Source organism: Carcharodon carcharias, chromosome 2 (assembly GCF_017639515.1).
Source record: "Carcharodon carcharias isolate sCarCar2 chromosome 2, sCarCar2.pri, whole genome shotgun sequence".
NCBI classification, from domain to species: domain Eukaryota; kingdom Metazoa; phylum Chordata; class Chondrichthyes; order Lamniformes; family Lamnidae; genus Carcharodon; species Carcharodon carcharias.
Window position 1 is genome coordinate 226661046 of NC_054468.1, and position 19433 is coordinate 226680478.

The 19433-nt window shown below is 45.1% G+C and overlaps 1 protein-coding gene across 1 annotated transcript in view; it reads left to right on the plus strand.

The window, feature by feature from the left end:
* The window catches only part of LOC121288853 (epithelial cell-transforming sequence 2 oncogene-like), a 48638-nt gene extending 34085 nt beyond the window's left edge, over positions 1 to 14553 (plus strand). The window contains exons 17-24 of the mRNA XM_041207646.1: positions 1853 to 2067; positions 2485 to 2632; positions 7132 to 7205; positions 7311 to 7467; positions 8245 to 8310; positions 11182 to 11270; positions 12349 to 12521; positions 13803 to 14553. Coding sequence (XP_041063580.1) covers positions 1853 to 2067; positions 2485 to 2632; positions 7132 to 7205; positions 7311 to 7467; positions 8245 to 8310; positions 11182 to 11270; positions 12349 to 12521; positions 13803 to 13933 — 1053 coding nt within the window. The 3' untranslated portion in view covers positions 13934 to 14553. The remainder of the gene's footprint in view (positions 1 to 1852; positions 2068 to 2484; positions 2633 to 7131; positions 7206 to 7310; positions 7468 to 8244; positions 8311 to 11181; positions 11271 to 12348; positions 12522 to 13802) is intronic.
* Positions 14554 to 19433: the final 4880 nt, after the last annotated feature.

Below are 19433 nucleotides of genomic sequence, written 5' to 3' on the forward strand. Positions count from 1 at the left end.
GACATCAAGTCATTTGCCTGCATGTGCGCGCAGCACTCAAGAAGCTCGACACCATTCAGCACAAAGCAGCTAGCTTGACCAGCAGTCTTCTCCTCTTTTCTAAGTAGCATCTTCGACTATTCGAGGATTGTCGAGCGTTGGCTTATCTTGTGATTGTTACTATGGGGCAGGGCAAGGAGGCAGGCCTCATATCTACCTTGGGAATGGGGATCATACCCCACAGGCTAGCTGTCCACCAACTGAGCTAACCCCTCCCACAATCAGCAGCCTACCAACCACCACAAACTTTCACTCCCTCCACCACTAGTGCATTGTGGACCATCTGCAGAATTCGCTGCAGTAATTTGCCAAGACTTCTTTGACAGTACCACCACCCCCCCAAAACCTATAGCCTCAATGGATGTGGCATATTTGGATTTTCAGAAGGCTTTTGATAAGGCCCACATAGGAGGTTAGTAAATAAAACTAGAGCACATGGGATTGGGGGAAATATGCTAGTTTGGATTGAGAATTGGTTATCAGATAGAAAACAGACAGTAGGAATAAACAGATCATTCTCAGGTTGGCAGGTTGTTACTCGTGGGGTACCACAAGGATCAGTGCTTGGGCCACAGCTGTTCACAATATATATCAATGGTTTGGATGTGGGGACCACTTATAATATTTCCAAATTTGCTGATGATGCCAAACTGGGTGGAAATGTAGTTGTGAGGAGGATGCAAGGAGGCTTCAAGAGGACTTGGGCAGGCTAAGTGAATGGACTAAGAATATGGCAGATGGGATATAATGTGAATAAGTGTGAAGTTATTTATTTTGGTAGAAAAAAACAGAAAGGCAGAATATTTCTTAAATGGTGAGAGGTTGGGAAGTGTGGGTGTCCAAAAGGACCTGGGTGTCCTTGTTCATGAGACGCTGAAAGCTAACATGCAGATGCAGCAAGCAATTAGGAAGGCAAATGGTATGTTGGCCTTCATCACAAGAGGATTTGAGTACAGGAGTAAAGATGTCTTGCTGCAATTGGATAGAGCCTTGGTGAGACCGCACCTGGAATACTGTGTCTAGTTTTGGTCTCCTTATCTAAGGAGGGATATACTTGCCATAAAGGGAATCCAATGGAGGTTCACCAATTTAATCCCTGGGATGGGGGTGGGGTTGTTTTATGAGGAGAGATTGGGGAGACTGATTCTGTATTCCCTAGAGTTTTGAAGAAAGAGAGGTGATCTCATTGAAACCTACAAAATGCTTACAGGGTGTGACAGGGTGGATGTAGATAAGATGTTTCCCCGGACTGGTGAGTCTAAAACAAGGGGACATAATCTCAGAATAAAGGGCAAGCAATTTAAGACTGAGATGAGGAGGGATTTCTTCATTTAGTGGGCTGTGGAATCTCAATCACTGAGCATGTTCAAGACAGAAATTGAAAGATTTCTGGAGACCAATGACACCAAGGGATGTGAGGGTAGTGCGGCAAAGTGGCATTGAAATAGATGATCAGCTGTAATCTAATTGGATGGTGGAGCAGGCTTGATGGGCTGAATGGCCTACTCCTGTTTCTTTGTCCCTAAGATCACCCTCTCTAGGCTCCCCTCCAAGTCATGCTCATCCCAAACTGGACATATGTTGCAGTTCTTGCATTGTCGCTGGATTAAAACCCCAGAACATATTGTTCGAAGAGCACTGTGGGGGTGGTCTCACTGCGCAGACTGCAGCTGTTCAAGAAGACGGCTCACCACCACGTTATCAAGGGCAATTAAGGATGGGCGGTACATTCACAGAATTCAAATTTGTAAAAATGTGCCTTTATTTTCTGCTGGTCACTTAATGTTTGACCTATCCTGCTCTTTTTTTCTAGAACAGGAGGCCAGGCGGTGAGTTTGTGGAGAAACGGACACAGGTTGCCAGGGAGACCTTGTCCAGCGAGCAGAGTTACGTACAAACCCTGGAGATTGTGAAGGACATTTACTGTGCTCCACTCAGAGCAGCACTGGCTTCCAACCGAGCAATCCTGAGCATGGCGAACATCCACACCATCTTTTCCGACATCCTGTCAATCCTGGAACTCAACAGGTTCACCTGGTACTTGATTTTTGTGGGGGGTGGGTGGTGGTGGGTAGCACAGCTTATCAAACTCACCATAAAGGGTGGAAGAGTGGGGAGAAAGGGAGCTGATGCCTTGGATGAGCTCTGGCAAGCCACACCAACCAAATGCACCATCTCACCTTCCGGATCATTCTATGTGCAAACCATCTGAACTCCTCAATTAGATTCCAGCCTGTAACTCACTCCCAGGTATCCATTATTCTATATTTAAACCGCGCAAACTCCTCAATTATACTTCAGTCTGTGTCTCATTCCCAGGTATCCATTATTCTGAATATAAACCACCTGAACCCCTCAGTTGAATGTTGCCCTAGTTATCTGTGTCCTGTTAGTCACATGCTTTTCCCATTCTAATACCAGTGGTGGTTGTGTTGATTGTTGTAGGGATTTATTGAGGGACCTGAGAGACCGTCTCAGTGAGTGGGGTCCGTCGCAGTGTCTGGGAGACATCTTCCTCAAGTTCAGCACCAGACTGACAAACTACACCAACTTCTTCAACAACTACAGTGCTATCCTGAACATTATTGATAAGGTGCGAGTGTGTTTGGGGCTTGAGCTGGTGTTCCAGGGAACAACATCTCGCGTCAGCTATTCTCAGATGAAATGGGCATCCAGTCTTTTCAAATGCCCTGCGTGTAAGACTCAAGTCAGCCAGTGAGTTCAGAGTCCTGAAAAGGCAGGTTAGTTACCAGCCACCTAGGGACCTCCAGAACTGGCCAGAATTGGAGGCGTTCTGTGCTGGAGATTGACTGCTTTAATGAGTAAGACCAATCTTTTTAATTTGCCAAGACCCTCTGACGCTTTCAATCTGATTGGTTCCCTCTCCTCCTGGTGACCTTGTCTTCCTCATTCCACAGCCAGATGTTGCTTCACCGGGAACCCTGAAGCCAGGTGATGGGGCACACGATGGGGAGCAGGGGATGGAGTCAGCTGAACATGCTGTTTTTAACATTCTCATCTTTGTTTTCAGATCCTTCACGTCCTTGTCCCTCACTATCCAGCTCTACATCACTTCGAGATCCCTGAGCTCCTCCAATTCCGGCCTTGATTTCAATAACTCCACCGTTAGTGCTCATGCCTCCAGCTACCACGGCCTAAGCTCTGGAATTGCCTCCTCAGCCTCTCCACCTTTAAGACGCTCCTTAAAACTAAGCTATTGACCGCCTGTCTTAATAGCTCCTTATATAGCCCAGTCTCACATTTTCTTTGAAGTGCATTGGAATGTTTCACTTTTTAAAGGCACTTTATAAGTGCAAGTTGTTGTTGCTGTCTTGTGCTCAGGGTCTGTGAGTCAACCAGGCTGTGTTCATAGGAGCGTGTGAACAGAAGATGGCCATTCAGCCCCTCAAGCACGTACCACCATTCAGTTAGATCATGCACCCCAACTCCATTTACCCACCTCAGCTCCACGACCACGACCACCTAGAAGGACAAGGGCAGCAGATAGATGGGAACACCACCGCCTGGAAGTTCCCTTCCAAGCCACTCACCATCCTGACTTGGAAATATATCACTGTTCCTTCAAAATCCTGGAACTCCCTCCCTAACAGCACTGTGGGTGTACCTACACCACAGGGTCTGCAGCGGTTCAAGAAGGCAGCTCACCACCACCTTCTCAAGGGCAATTAGGGACGGGCAATAAATACTGGTCTAGCCAATGAGGCCCTCATCCTATGAGCTAATAATTAGGGGAGAGAGTTCCAGAGTTCCACTATTCTTTGTGTGGAAAAAATGCTTCCTGATTTCTGTCCTTGAGGACTTTAGCTTCAATTTTAAGCTTCTGGACTCCTGAGGAAATCCTTTCTCTTTACCTCACCTGTCAAATTCTTTGAACAGTTTCCAACAACTCGATCAGATCACTCCTCAATCTCAGCAGGTCTGGCAGCATCAGTGGAGAGAGAAACAGAGTTAACGCTTCCTGTCCAATATGACTCTTCTTCAGAACTGAAGAGAGGTAGAAATGTGACGGGTTTTATACTGTTGAAAAAGTGGGGAGGGGCAGGAGAAACCAAAGGGAAGGTCATGGGTAGGTTAGAGGATGGGAGAGATTAAATAACAAAGATTAAGTGAGTGGTCATGGTTGTAGCAAAGTAACAAAGCATTGGCCTAGAGTCAGTGTTAATAGCAGAATAAAGGACAGCATTGTGTGAAAGCAGAACATGGAATCAAAATACTGACTGGCACTTCGCAAAAAAAAAAACGAATCAAAATGGGGGACAGAGTTCACTGTCTGAAGTCGTTGAAACTCATTGTTGAGCCCAGGGGCTGTAAAGTGCCTAGTGGGAAGATGAGGTGCTGTTCCTCCAGTTTGTGTTGGGCTTCACTGGAACAATGCAGCAAGCCAAGGACAGAAACGTGAGGGAGAAATTGTTCTCCCTGACCCTCCCCACTTTAGCATCAGCATAAATCGCTTCACATTTCAGTTCTGAAGAGTCATGTTGGAGTTGAAGCATTAAGTCTGTTCCTCCCTCCGCAGATGCTGCCAGACCTGCTGAGTTTTTCCAGCACTTTCTGTTTTTATTTCAGATTTCCAGCATCCCCAGTATTTTGCTTTTATTTGGCTCCTGAACCTCCTATACTCAAGGCAACGCAAGCCTTGGCTGACTTGGGGGGTGGGGGGGGTGGGGGGTGGAAATGAGCATGCCCTGTTTCTCAGCCTGAGTTCAGCCTAAAACGTTCAGGCTCTTCCTGTGTCTGTTCAGCTTCTGTGCTGTTTGTCACAAATGGGAAATGGCAGCAAAATGACCCAGGGGTTGATAAGATTAAAGTCAGACTCAATGTTGCTGTTTCCTCCTATTGACTGCTGATAATAGACCCATTTCTCTAGGACAGGAAGCAGCCTTCAGCCCTTCAATTCCTCCAGTGTGTTATTTTATATTCATGACAGATGCTCTGCTGATGAAGGCTCATTGTCAGAGAGGGACAAATCCATTAAGCCCCATCTCAGATCCCTGCTAACCTTGCTATACTCAGCCAGGGACCATGGTAAAAGGATCACTCCGATTGACCCCTGGACTAGGAAAGGAGACTATCAGTTAAGGTTTCCAACCCTGCTCACAGAAAAGGTTAGAGGGAGACCCGATGGAGATATTCAAGATAACGAGTGTTTCTAATCGAACAGAAACTGAAAGAAACTGTCCCACCTGAGTCCAGTGATTGGAGCCTAAAAATCAAGGCTGACTTCCAGCGCAGTACTGAGGGAGCGCTGTACTGTCGGAGGTGCTGTCTTTTGGAGGAGATGTTCGACCGAGGCTCTGTCCACCCCCTCCCAGGTGGATCGAAAAGATCCCACGGCATGATTTAAAAGACGAGCAGGGGGAGTTCTACCCGGTGTCCAGGCCAATATTTATCCCCCAATCAACATCACAAAAAACAGACTACCCACTCGTTATATTATTGCTGTTTGTGGAATCTTGCTGTGCACAAATTGGTTTGCCCGTTTCCTACATTGCAACAATGACCACGCGCCAAAAATACTTCACTGGCTGTAAAAAGCTTTGGAAAGCCATGAGGTTGTGAAAGGCGCTATAGAAATGCAAGTCTCTCTTTGCGGCAAAGTGGCTGGGAGGGGAAGGAAATAAGGAGAAATTGTTCTCACACAAATGGGTTGTTTGGATCCGGAACACACTGGTTGACAAGGGTGGTGGAATCCGATTCCATAGCAACATTCAAAACGTCGGACGTGTACTTGAAGACTGGTTCATGGGGAAAAAGCCGGGGTGTGGAACTGAACTGGACAGCACTCATTAAAGAGCCAGCATCGGCATGATGGGCTAAGCGTTCTCCTTCTGTGCTCTTAAATTCTATGATTTAGACTCACTGTCTGGTGAGCCTCCCTGGAAAGTGTGGATGTCCGCTGAGATCTCCAAAGTCTTGTCCCCGGTGGCTTGTTTGTCATAGTGATGTCTATCTCAAACACTCCCAGTCCACACAACATTCTCTCGAGTAAGGAGAATTTTTTTACAGTCTCTCTCCCTGCCTCTTAGCCGCAGACTTAAATTGATAACCCCTCATCACTGAGTCCTCAGTTGAAATAATCTAATAGCGTTCACCCTGTCAAAACCCTGCATCATTTGAAAGACCTCTATTAAATAGGATGCATTTTAAAGGAAGAATGAGGGGAGACAATGAAATAAACAAAGGGTACAAATTTAAAAGGGATTCAGGAAAAGAGAAACCTGGAGGCTTGTGTGTACGCCAATCGAGGAAAGTGGCAGGTCAAATTGATTAAATGCTGTTGATGAAATATATGAGATCACAATTTAAAATTAGAGGAATAAAGCATGAAAGCCGGGAAGTTATGTTAAACCTTTAGAAATCGCTGGTTAGGCCTCAGCTGGAGTATTGTTCTGGGTACCAGACTTAAAGAAGGTTGGCAAGACCTTGGAGAGGGTGTGGAGAGCATTCACTGGAATGGTAACCAGAGATTTCAGCTATGTAGAGAGACTTAAAGAAACTGGAGTTGCTCTCTTTAGAGCAGAGAAGGCTAAAGGGAGATATAATCAAGTTGCTCAAAATTATGAAAGGTTTTGTTCAATTAAATAAGCCAGGAGGGCTGGTACCTATAGGGCACTGATTCAATGCCATTGGCAAAAGAACCAGATACGAGATGGGAATTTTTTTGTTAAACACACAGCAAGTTGTGATCTGGAATACACTACCTGAAGGGTGGTGGAAATAAGTGTAACTAATTTTCGAAAGGGAATTGGATGTATGCTTGAAAAGAAAACATTTGAGAGGCTACAGGGAAAGGAACAAGTGGGGTGGGACTAATTGAATATCTCACCCATAGAGCCAGCAGAAGCATGATGGGCTGAATGGCCTCCATCTATCATGCTAGGATTCTACAAACCCCTCCTGTCTTCCTCTGCTGAGAACGCCCAGTAGGATGAGGTAGTTGATTACAACTCATGAGTTGTTGACCCAGTGGGGGAAGTTAATGCCTTCAGTAGAAAGGGTAATGGGGGAGAGGCTGTACTTGTGTGTATGTTCTCACGAGTTAACAGAAGCCTTACTTTACTGTTCATCCAGTGTCGAAACACTACCCCAGGTTTCCGCGCTTTCCTAGCCAGGCATGATCGATCGGCGACGACGAAAATGTTGAGGTATGCCAAATGTTGACATTTATTTCTTGCGTTTGTGAGCTTGCGTTAGAGTGTGGTGGAGATTCCCAGCTCCCTCTGGTTTTTGTTTCCTTTTAATTGCTGCAGCCTTCCGGAAATCCTGCTGACCCCCAGCAGTCGCTTTGAGGAGTACGTGACGCTGCTGTGCGCTCTGCGGCTGCACACTCCTGTCGAGCACGTGGACCGCCATGACCTCAACACTGCCACCGCCCACCTGAAGTGCTTTCGGGATCACATCCGGCAGGTACTTTCAGTGGCTGGATTAGCCATTACCAACTGAAGTAAAGCATCTGAAAACCAAAAATTAAATGAAGCTCACTGGCAGAGGCACGATGAGCTGAAAGGCCTCCTTCTGTGGCTGTACGATTGTGGACGTTCCCACTTTAATGTGGAAGCGGGGTCGGGAGTGATAGTGGACGCAGTTCATTAATAGGACACAAATTGTAGAATTTAGTCCATCCAGCCTAGTCGTTCCAATGGCCCATGTCCTCATCCTCCACCTTAAACATCCAACCTCTCCACCAACTGTGGCCGCCGTGTGTACCAGCTACATGATGCACTGCAGCAACTCACCAGGACATCTTCAACGGCACCTTCCAAACCCACAAGCTGCAGCACTTACAAGGCTAGGGGAAGCAGGTGCATGGGAACATGATAGCCTCCAAGTTCCACTCCAAGCTACACCCAATCCCGACCTCAATGTACATTGTTGTGTATATGTGCACGCGCATGTATATATCCACATGTATGTGTGTGTGTGTGTGTGTGCGTGCACGCAAGTGTTTATATAAGTGATCTGCCTGATTCCTGCCCGGCTGTGATTCTGTAATGGAGCAGATCTGTTTGGAACACTTTCTGGAACTAGCTCTTCTCTCAGCAGAGACACCCCCCACCCCCTGTCCCACTACACCAGCCGTCCCATGTAAACCTCTCCTCCAGTTTATTTTTCCATGAAGTGGTATTTGGTGAAAATGGAGTTTTTCCAGACAGGATTTGAACTTTCTGCCACTTTTTGTTCCAGCTGAAATTGCGCAGTGAGAGAGATCAACAGATAATGGAAGCCCAAAGAAGCATAGCCGGCACTCCTGTAAGTCAGCAGTGATCATCTGTCCAGGAGTGGAGCTGCAGCAGTTACAATGACAGACAACAGGAGCTGTATCTGTGCTCCAACTGTATTTAAATGCATCCTTTTAGTTTCCAGGATGATTGAGCATATAGTTTATCATTTATATATCAAAATTAAAGGCTTTGTTATTATTGTGTCTAACATAGATATTGGATTTTACCATAATCTTTCTAATAGATTAGTGTAGGAAAGTCAGTTTCTGAAAGGACAGATTAATGTTCTGGTGCTAACGCTTCAGATGCAAGACCACTACCTCCACTTTTGTAACATCACCCGTCTCCCAATCCTGCCTCAGTTCATCTTGTGAAACCTTCTCCCATGCTTACGCTGCCTCTAGACTCAGCTCTCCTTCTGGGCTTCCCACCTTGTGCCCTCTGTAAACTTCAACTCACCCAAAACTCTGCTGCCCATATCCAAACTCCACCAGGCACCGTTCATCCACCATTAACACTCTAGCTAAGCTGTGTGCTTGTTCGGCCATGCAGCAACCTGAAAGTTACTGAGCTTGCGCATCATTTGTCCCCTTTAAGATATTGTGTGTGCATGGGCGTGCAGAATATTTTTGAAGCTGCCACACACCTTTAAATGAATAAACTGTGCATGGCAAAAATAAGCAAAAGGGAACATTGCCCATAACCCCTGTGCTTGCTGACCATCATTGGGTCCAGGCCCCCAATACTTCAAAATTGTCATCCTTGTGCTTAAATCATTCCCCTCCCTATCTCAGTAACCTACTTCAGCCCTACCACTGTTCCACTGGCCTCGCTTTGTTCCACCAGTGGTGGTTGTCCATTCAGCTATGCTCTTGAGATGCTCTCTCCAAACTTCCCTGAGCCTCTCCACCTCAGCCTCCTGCTCTAAGACACTCCTTAAAATCCACCTATTTCGACTACAGCTATAAATTGCCATTAATAAATCCAATAGCGAATTCTGGAGCAATTTCATTAAGTGGAGTGGCCAAGGAGAATAGTGTAGATACACTTAAGAGGGAGCTAGACAAACCCGTGAGGAAGAAGGGAACAGGTTGTGCTAATAAGGCGAAATGATGTAGGGTGGGAGGCGGCTTGTATGGAGCATGGACTAGATGGGCTGAATGGCCTGTTTCTGGTTGGAAATACTTTGTTGGTTTTTGCTCCTGGTATCTTCCTTTTGGCTCAGTGTTTATCTAAGTTCGCTCCTGCGTGCGTTTTTCTCATTAAAGGTGCTTTACGAATGAAAGTAGTGGTTATTTATAGACAAAAAACGAGGTTAGCAGTTTAATTGTTTTGCAGTTTGGCATCTACATGAGCCGTGTGCCATATTGGTTCGGATGTTCAGCATACGCAAATCGTTTGCTTCAAGCCCCTTTGTGAAAGGAGGTTGTGACTGGTTCGCTGCGGTCAAAAAACAGCCTTTAAAAAGGCCCACCTGAGGCCAAAACCTAAACGGCCAGGTTTTCAAGCATTTCCCACACCTCAATGTGGAGACAAGAGGAGCATTTGTGTTCCTCACCCCAGCCTCTGCATCAAAACCAGGCGGTGGGGGAGTGGGGTCTGGCGGCCACCTCTTTTCTCCACCACCACCACCACCACCCTCATCCCAACCTCCAGACTCACCAGAGACCCTCGGCCAATTCCTGAAGCAGCTGAATTTCCTCCCTCTCTGCGGCGGAACTCTGAGACCACGACTGGCTGCTATACCTTATCAGCGACAGGGATGACAGTCTGATATTCCTATCTTGGCTGCCGACTGTGCATTTCTAGCAGTTTTTATTATATGCAAATTTCCATTGTTTGCACTTGCTTTTCCTTCTTCGCACCGATTAACCGGTCTATCATCACAGGGACATTTGTGTATTTAGTGTGTAAATTGGCTGCCACAATTACCTAGGCAACAGCTGTAGCAGCACACCAAAGTAACCTTGTGTAATGTACACTCCTAATCTGGAATGCTCAATAGTGATCGCCCTAGGTGATGAAAACAAAAGTAGCATTTCCATTTTGAGCATTGGGATCTGGATTGATAACAACCTGCATTTCTGTAGCACCTTTAATGCAGCAAAACATCCCAAAGTGCTTCACAGGAACACAATCGAGCTAAATTTGACACTGAGTGACACAGGGAGATATGAGGGAAGGGGACCAAAAATCTTGATCAAAGAGGAAGGTTTCCACGAGTATCCTAAAGTAGGAGGGTTTCTTGTGGAGGACAACACTGCTATGGGGAACCAGCAAGGGGGGGAGTGTTTGGAAAGCTATTTTCAAAGAGCTAGCACAGGCAGAATGGGCTGAATGGCTACCTTCTGCACTGTAAAATTCTATGATTTAACTATCTAATCAGCTGTCCTCGCCCCCTGCAAATAGACAAAGGGGAAAAAAGTGTGTAATATAATGGACAAACTCTCACACAGTCCTGCAAAACACTCCCATACCTTAGTTAAGCGCACCACCCTCTACGGTACTGAGCCCTTGGTCAACCCTGTGTCAGTACAGAGGGAGTGCTCGTGGCTGGGTTGGCAGTAGGTGCATCACACTTGGGTTCACCACCCAGAGCAAGTGTGCGCAAAAAATTAGCTTGGGCTCCTCAATAATCACCCATTGGTCAAATCACTCCAATCGTTTTGAGATTGTTACACCCTGCCGTGATTAGAGAGATTTCCAGCATCTGCAATACTTTGCTTTTAATCTTAGAGAGAAAAACCTTGAGTGTTGATAGACCCACCCTCCTCCCCAATACTATCTTAGCAGTGCACGCCTGTTAGAGGGGTGGGGATGGCTGGTGGTTATGAGGTTGAGCTCTGTTGCACTAGAATTGTTCTTGCTGTATTTTAAACTGGGTGTGATTGATTTACAGGTCCTGCTGGAGGCAAATAGGTACCTGATTCAGGTTCAGGAAGTGGCTCAGATGAGTTGTCTTGATGGAAAGATTTGTCCTTCCTTCAGGTATGCTCTGAAGTTCCAAACTTTTGCCATTCTTCACACACACACACACAGAGTGCTCCTGCTAAGATGTCTAGCTGTTTGCATTGATGTAGAAGCTTTGTGCTGGAAGTGCTTTTTGCGATATGCATCACAATGACTTTCCCATCCTGGGGTTGAGGAAGCTTTGACGCTTGCTTGCTGGTACTATCGAGACTGGAAAGACTTCCATATCGGGAGCATGGGTCTTTTTAAAAAACAATCTTTTCATAGGTTTTGGGCATTCGCTGGCAAGGCCAGCATTTGTTGCTCTTCCTTAATGGCCCTTTCAGGCTGCAAGGCCATTTCAGAGGGCAGTTAAGAGTCAACTACATGACTGTGGCTTTGGAGTCAAATGTAGACCAGACCAGGTAAGGACAGCAGATTTCAAATCATCAGCAAATTTTCTGGTAGACACGTTGCAATGTGACTTACTGAGCTGAGGCAAGGCCCAATAACAAGAAGCTGCATTTAAATAGCACCTCAGATGCATTCATCTCATGTTGCTTCAGCGGAGGATGTGCTGCGTGATTTCGGATGAGGTATTAAACTGAGGCCCCGTCTGTCCTCTCAGCTGGACGTGATAGATCTCAAGGCATTATTTCTAAGAAAACTTGGGATGTTCTCCCTAGTGTTCTGGCCAACATCTTCCCTCAGCTAACACCTAAAAAGGAACAGATTACCTGGCCATTTACACATTGCTATTGGTGGGACTTTGTGGTGCACACAATGACTACTGTGTTTCCCACAATACTTCAAAAAAAAAGGTACTTATTGGCTGTAAAGCACTTTGGATTGCCCTGAGGTGCTATATAAATGAAAGTTTGCTCTTCTTTGGAACTCAACATAGGAGCAAACAGGGCAGAGTGACAAAAAGCTTGTCCAAAGAGGTGAGTTGTAAGCAGGGTCTTTAGATAGAGGGAGGTAGACATGGAGATGTTTGGGGTGGGGGGTTAATTCCAGAACTTGGATTGTTTTGAAGTTTTGGTTTTGAGCTACAAGCTCCCTGTATAAAATGCACGATTACATTACTCAGTGTTAAACTCTGGTTTCTTCCCCCCAGGGTTTACGAGCACATTAACGACATGAGTCTCTTTCTTTTCAATGACACCCTTGTTTTCACCTCACGGACCATCTCTCACCTGCCCTTTGAACGAAGCCCAAAGACATCGCTCCAGTTCTCGGCAGCCGTGGCCCTCCCCAGGCTTCTCATCGAAGACGTTCCGGACTCCAAATGTACAGCAACAGTTTGTACAGCGTTTATCCCTACTTGCGTTAAAGTTTGCAATGCATCGATTCATAGGAGAGGGCAAGCAATATTTTGGTTGCAGTCTGAGCCCCTTCCTGCAGCTGAGAGTAGCTGCGCAGTCCTGGCTCTGGTAACAAGTGCCGTGTGAGGGCTCGCTTCCTTGTTGTTCCTAATTTTCTCACATGGTTCTAAAGCCTAAATTTCCAGAGCCGATGCTGCCAAGAGGCAGCACAGCAAGCACTGGCTACCTATATTTTTTGGTCACAGGTAGCAAGCAGCCTCATTGGATGAGTGCACAATTTACCTTCTGCAGCAGGTTCTGTTGGTGGATTTTCCTTCCTCTTAACAATTGCACTTTGCCTTGCCCATGTCCCCCCGGCTGAGAGGTTACTGAAGTAATTCAGTTAAAGCTTGCCTCAGAGGAACCTTTGACCAGTGGCTCGATCCATCATTCATCAGAAAGTTTAAAACGAAACTGCCAAACTTGGGCTCATGGGGATTAGAACTCAAATGAACGGGAAAAAATCTGTACAGGATCAGAATTAACCTATTAATGCACCTCACTAGCACACAACTCACAGGTTGTTCATTCCAGGTAAATGACCGGCTAACCTGAGAATCTTAGGATAAAAGTCCAAAAGGGGAAAGCATTTCACTTCTAGAACTTAGAAAGAACTTCATTGATTATAACATATTTCATGACAGCAGGACCTCTCACAGCATGCTACAGCATGAATTTTACTTTTTGAAGTGTTGAACGGTTGGGAGATGCAATAACAAATTTGCAGAACAGGAAGCTCCCATAAACTGCGTTCAGACAAATGACCAGATAATGTGTTTTCTAATGGGATTGGTTGAGGGAGCAATTACACCTGTGGAACTCCTCTGTGATTCTCCAAAATTCTGTCATGAGGCCTTTTACATCCACCTGAGGGGGCAGACAGGGCCTCTATTCAATGGTTGACAAATTTAACTGCGCAGCCACAATTTTAAGCAAGAAAAACTATGCTGAACGGTCCAAAAGAGCATGTGTACTCAGTATACATTCTACAGGTTAGGGTATCCACCCGAGACTGGTATCTTACGCCCGCTGGCTGCGCAAACCAGACCCCGAGTGGTGCCTTTCAGCTTGTTTACCAAGTTGGACCACAGTTGGCTGCTGATTTCTCAGACTCTCAGCAGCCAGGCCATTTCCAGTTAACCGTTATCCACAGCTCTCATCTCTAGAAAAGTTAACACTCTCCAACAATCTTTCTTGGGCTTTTCAGACATCCAAAATGCATTTGTTCTGCGAGGACCAAAACGGCAGTGGATTTGCGCTACTGACACTGAGGAAGACAAAGTCACCTGGCTCTCCATATTAGAAGGTGCCGTTCGTGCTGCAGTCAAAGAGACCTGATCTCAAGATGACGGTTATCAAATCGCTGAAAGCTTTCAGCTGGGATAAGAGCGTACGAGACTGGAATGTACACATAATAGAGTTCTCAGGCTTTCCACTTCTAATCGTGTGGACTGTGCGCAATGTATATTTGTCTTATGATTTTTTTTTAAGTGTAACAAAAGAAATGGTCTCCATTTCATGCTGAAGCTTCTAAGCCAATGGAATGCAACTTCTGATGCACGTTCTTAATGAGCAACCACTGTAAGGTTAATTAACTGTTACCACATGCATAGAACTCAAAATCCAAAATGAAACCTGGCCTAATATTTCACATTTAACATATGTTGTGTATTTTTATTCATGCCAACATTGTTGGTATTTTTTAAAAGAAGCACTGCTGTCCAGTAAAGGATCTTAGGACACATGTTACTAGATTTGATGGGAAGTTTATTGAGTTTATTTATTTGAGTGTCCTGTACTTCCATTCACCAGTTAGTAGAAAAACTACTGCACACTTTTTGATGCAAAGTGCATCGATTGCCTGTGGTACACAGCAGCCTAGAAGCTGAAGCAGCAGAAAATGGAGAGCTGGAAGGCAGCAGCTCAGATACTATTACACAGAATTGTTACAGCGCAGACAGAGGCCATTCAGCCCACCATGTTTACACTGGCCCTCCGAAAAGATTAAGGAGAACGGGAAGCTTCGGTTATGAAGATAGACTGGAGAACTTTGGACTGGTTTACCTTGGAGAAAAGAAGGCTGAGAGGAGGTTTGATAGACATATTCAAATTCCTGAGGATGGGACAAGAGTTTTTTTAAAATTCATTTATGGGACGTGGGGGAATCGCTGGCAAGGCCAGCATTTATTGCCCACCCCTAATTTCCCTTGAGGTGGTGGCGGTGAGGCACCTTCTTGAACTGCTTCAGTCCATGTGGTGTAGGTACACCCATAGTGCTGTTAGGGAGGGAGTTCCAGGATTTTGGCCCGGCGACATTGAAGGAACAGCCGATATATTTTCAAGTCAGGTGAGTGGCTTGGAGGGGAGTTTCCAGGTGGTGGTGTTCCCATGTGTCTGCTGCCCTTGTCCTTCTTGGTGGTAGCAGCTGTGGGTTTGGAAGGTGCTAAGGAGAATTGGTAAGTTACTGCAGTGCATCTTGTAGATGGTACACACTGCTGCCACTGTCCATCAGTTGTGGAGGGAGTGAATGTTTGTGGATGGGGTGTCCATCAAGCCAGCTGCTTTGTCCTGGATGGTGTCAAGCTTCTTGAGTGTTGTGGGGGCTGCACTCATCCGGGCAAATGGAGTGTATTCATCACACTCCAGACCCATGGCTTTGGGGAGTCAGATGGTGAGTTACTCACCACAGGATTCCTAGACTCTGACCTGCTGTTGTAGCCACAGTATTTATATGGTTAGTCCAGTTCAGTTTCTGATCAATGGTAACCCCGAGGATGTTGATAGTGGGGGATTCAGCAATGGTAACGCCATTGAATGTCAAGGGGTGATGGTTAGATTCTACCCTGCTGGAGATGGTCATTGACTGGCACTTGTGTGACACAAATGTTACTTGCCACTTGTCAGCCCAAGCTTGAATAATGTCCAGGTCTTGCTGCATTTGGACATGGACTGCTTCAATATCTGAGAGTGGATAGGGAGAAACTGTTGCCACTTATGAAAGGATCGAGAACGAGGGGGCACAGATTTAAAATAATTGGCAAAAGCTACATAAGAAAATACTTTTTCATGCAGTGAGTGGTTAGGGTATGGAATGCACTGCCTGGGAGCATGGTGGAGCCAGGTTCAATTGGAGCATTCAAAAGGGAATGGTCTGAAAATGAAGAATGTGCAGGATCACAGAGAGAAGGCACTAAGATGGCACTAAGTGAAATATTTACTGTTATTAAAGCCAACTAATATACTATTAGGGTGTCAGTGAAAAATATACCAAGCAACTGTATTGCTTATTAGCTTAAAAACATCAGCCTGAAATAAATGTGTTATTTAGCTAGCAGCCATGACAATACCTATCGCCTCTTCATTCCGCTTGACTACGAACAAATCCTCCACTCGTGGATATTGTGCTTGCGTAAAAAGAAAACAGCTCACATTTAAATCGCACCTTTCATGACTGCAGGACATCCCAAAGTACTTTACAGCTTAACAAAGAACTTATAAGTGTAGTCACTGTTGTAATGTGGGAATGACCAGGTCATGTTCTAGTGATGCTGATTGAGGGGTACCCAGGAGAACTTCCCTGCTCTTCATTGAAATAATGCTATTGGGGTCCTTTTTGCCTACCTGAGAGAGCAGATGGGGCTTCAGTTTAAAGTCTCATCCAAAAGTCATCAGCAATAGCCAATGTTACAGCGATATGAAAAACACTGGGAGTTATTCACAGCTGGGATTAGAATTGCTTGCCAACTTTCCTTCTGTTGGTTTCACCTGTTATTGAGCCACAGTGGAACCAGAAAGGGCGGTTTAGTTTTATTTGCATGCAACGTATTTGATACTAACATGTCCTAACAAACACTGATGGCTCCCTGTAGATGATGTGTCAATGAAGGAGTAACTGACACACAGCCACTGCAAGTCTTAGAGATAGTGTGCAGTTAACTTAAAGGGCCGTCAGGATACATTACCTACTTATCAGTGACTATTCAATCCATCTAACGTGTCCTTCTACAGTAACCTATAACCCTAACACAACATTCAATTGTCTTTAGAATAACTTGAGCTGTTTTCTTCCACTACCGTACCAGAGGCATTCCGGGTGTCGACTACTCAGTGTGAAGTGCTTCCTGACTACAGTCCCAAACTTGTCTTTTACCAGTTAATATCCACATCTTCTTGGCCTGAAGTTCTGGTTCATCTCAAAATAGTACTCTGGATTAACCTTTTCTATGCAACTTGATATTTTGTTTATCATTTTGCAACTAATTTTGTTTCATACGTTTTCAGGATATGGGCCTCACTAACCAGGCCAGTTAATTACCCAATCCCCAGTTTCCCTCAAGAAGGTCCCCACTTGCCTTAGTCCATATGATCAATGCGCTCCTGCAGTGCAATTAGGAGTAGGGAGTTTGGGGATTTCGATCCAGCGATGAGGAAGGAACAATGTCCATGTTGGGATGGTGTGTGAAATGTGTTTCATTTCAGAGGCACAATCTCATTACTTGACAGAAGAGAACTTGAGAGCAGATGAATGAGCTGGATTATGTTTCCTACTGCAGACCGCAGACTCCATAGGCATGTTATGCTCATTTTCTTTAAAAACAGTAGATTACAGTAACATTCACAATTCTCTTTACTGTCACGCTCATGGATTATAGCTGTAACCTGCCTATTAGCAATTCTTTAGCAAACAGGGTCTAGAACCTTGCGTCAGTCTCAGGATAAGGGGTCAGCTATTCAGGACTTGGATGAGGGGCAAATGTCTTTGCTCAGGGGTTGTGAATCTTTGGAGTCCTCTGTCCTAGGGAGATGCGGATGCTCAATTTACGATTTACTGGATATTAAGGACATCAATGGGATACAGGGATAAGGTGGGAAGATGGAGATGAGGTAGAAGTTTAGCCATGATCTTATTTTTTTGGTTATGTGTTCATGGGGTGTGCGTGTCACTGGTTGGGCCAGTATTTATTGCCCATCTCTAATTGCCCTTGAGAAGGTGGTGGTGAGCTGCCTTCTTGAACCGCTGCAGTCCATGTGGTGCAGGTACACCCGCAGTGCTGTTAGGTGGGGGGGGGGGGAAAGAGTTCCAGGATTTTGATCCCATGGCAGTGAAGGAATGGCGATATATTTCCAAATCAGGGGCTGTAAGTGGCTTAGAAGGGAACTTCCAGGTGGTGGTCTTTCCATGTATCTGCTACCTTTGTCCTTCTAGATGGTAGTCGTTGTGGGTTTGGAAGGTGCTTGCTTATGGAGGCTTGCTGAGCAGGCTGGTGGTCTTTTATGGTTTACTCCTGCTCCTCTTTCTTAGGTTCTTACGAACAGAGAACAGGGCAAGCAGTCAAATAAAATATTGTGCTGTTTTATTTGTGTAAAAATCACAGTTGCTAGTTTGCTCTGCCAAGATACATCCATGCACTTTAACATCCAAGATCCCAGAGCTAGAATAAGCAATTAAATAGAGTTGCTGTTAGTCAGCAATTTAATGGAAATTTACATACAAGATCAAAAGTGTGTATAATACAATTTACATCATCCCCCTTATACAGTACATTGACCTGAACAACAAGGAGGCTCTGATTAGAGCAGAGCATGAAGTCTTTCCTCCCTGTCTGTTCCTCCTGTCTTTCAAAGTACAAAGCCAGAACAGTAAGGCTTGAAGCTACAGAAACCAAAGAAAATCCCAAATTGAAACAAAAAATCTTTTGTTCTTTAAACAGAGATGAGTATACATATTCAGACATAAGAAACTGCAAATCACATTAACCCTTAGAATACTGAACACTGAAGTCAAACTTAATTATAAAATCTTGCTCTTCGCATAATAATTTAAACAAATATTCTCTAGCTCTGTACAATTTTCGATTAAACTCCCAGTATTTAAATTTAAAGAGGATCACCCTTACCAGTGTTGGGGAGATGGACAGTATGTATTCAGTAATCAGAAGGCTATTTTGGCGGAATGAAAATCAGTCAGTAACATGCAGATAGAGGCTATGTTGTGAGAAATCACAGAGCCGCAAGTCGTTTACACACGCGCACACACACACACCACTTGTCTTTCCTAAATCATCACAATTTATCCCCACATACGCTGCTACTGCACAAACCCCACATTTTGAGTGAGAATGGGGAAGAAGAGTATAGATTCACCTGCTTAATGTACAATCCATGCAAACTGCACACATATTCACCCCTTGAGCGGTGGCTTTTATATGTAAACTCAAGGTGCCACACACACACACATACCCCCACCCCATGCACATGTGGTTTATACCACACCTGTCATTCTCCCCCCACCCCACCCCCCAACCCACCCCACCACGAATACTTAAAAAAGTGACACATGGTGCAGCAACAGCATTTGGTTTTCTTCCCTTCTCTCAGGCAGGGCTTGCTGGTTAAGATCTGGTTAACTTTTGATGAATACATCCTACGAGTGGACAGGCAGCAGAGATGGATTGGGATTACAAAGCCAAAAGCAAAACACTGCACCACCCCCCCCTCCCTTAACTGTGGGGGCATGTGCAGCAGTCAGGTTCATGTACTGTATGAAACAGTTAAGCCACTGGGATACAGCTACACAGCAGCTTCATTAGTGAGTTCAGTGCACTCAAGTTTAAAAAGGCCAGCTCACCACAAGCATCTTGACATACACAAACCAACAGACTGCTTTAACATAAACACAACAGGCTGTTAGTCCTTAACGACTGACTGTCTTATATTTATTTTAAAAAATCTTAGCGGCTGTCTCTAAACTTTCACCCAGACTTTGAACATATATTATCATTTACCCCCTCCAATTAAAAAGTGGTTTTGAACCATGTCTACCAAATCATGAATACGC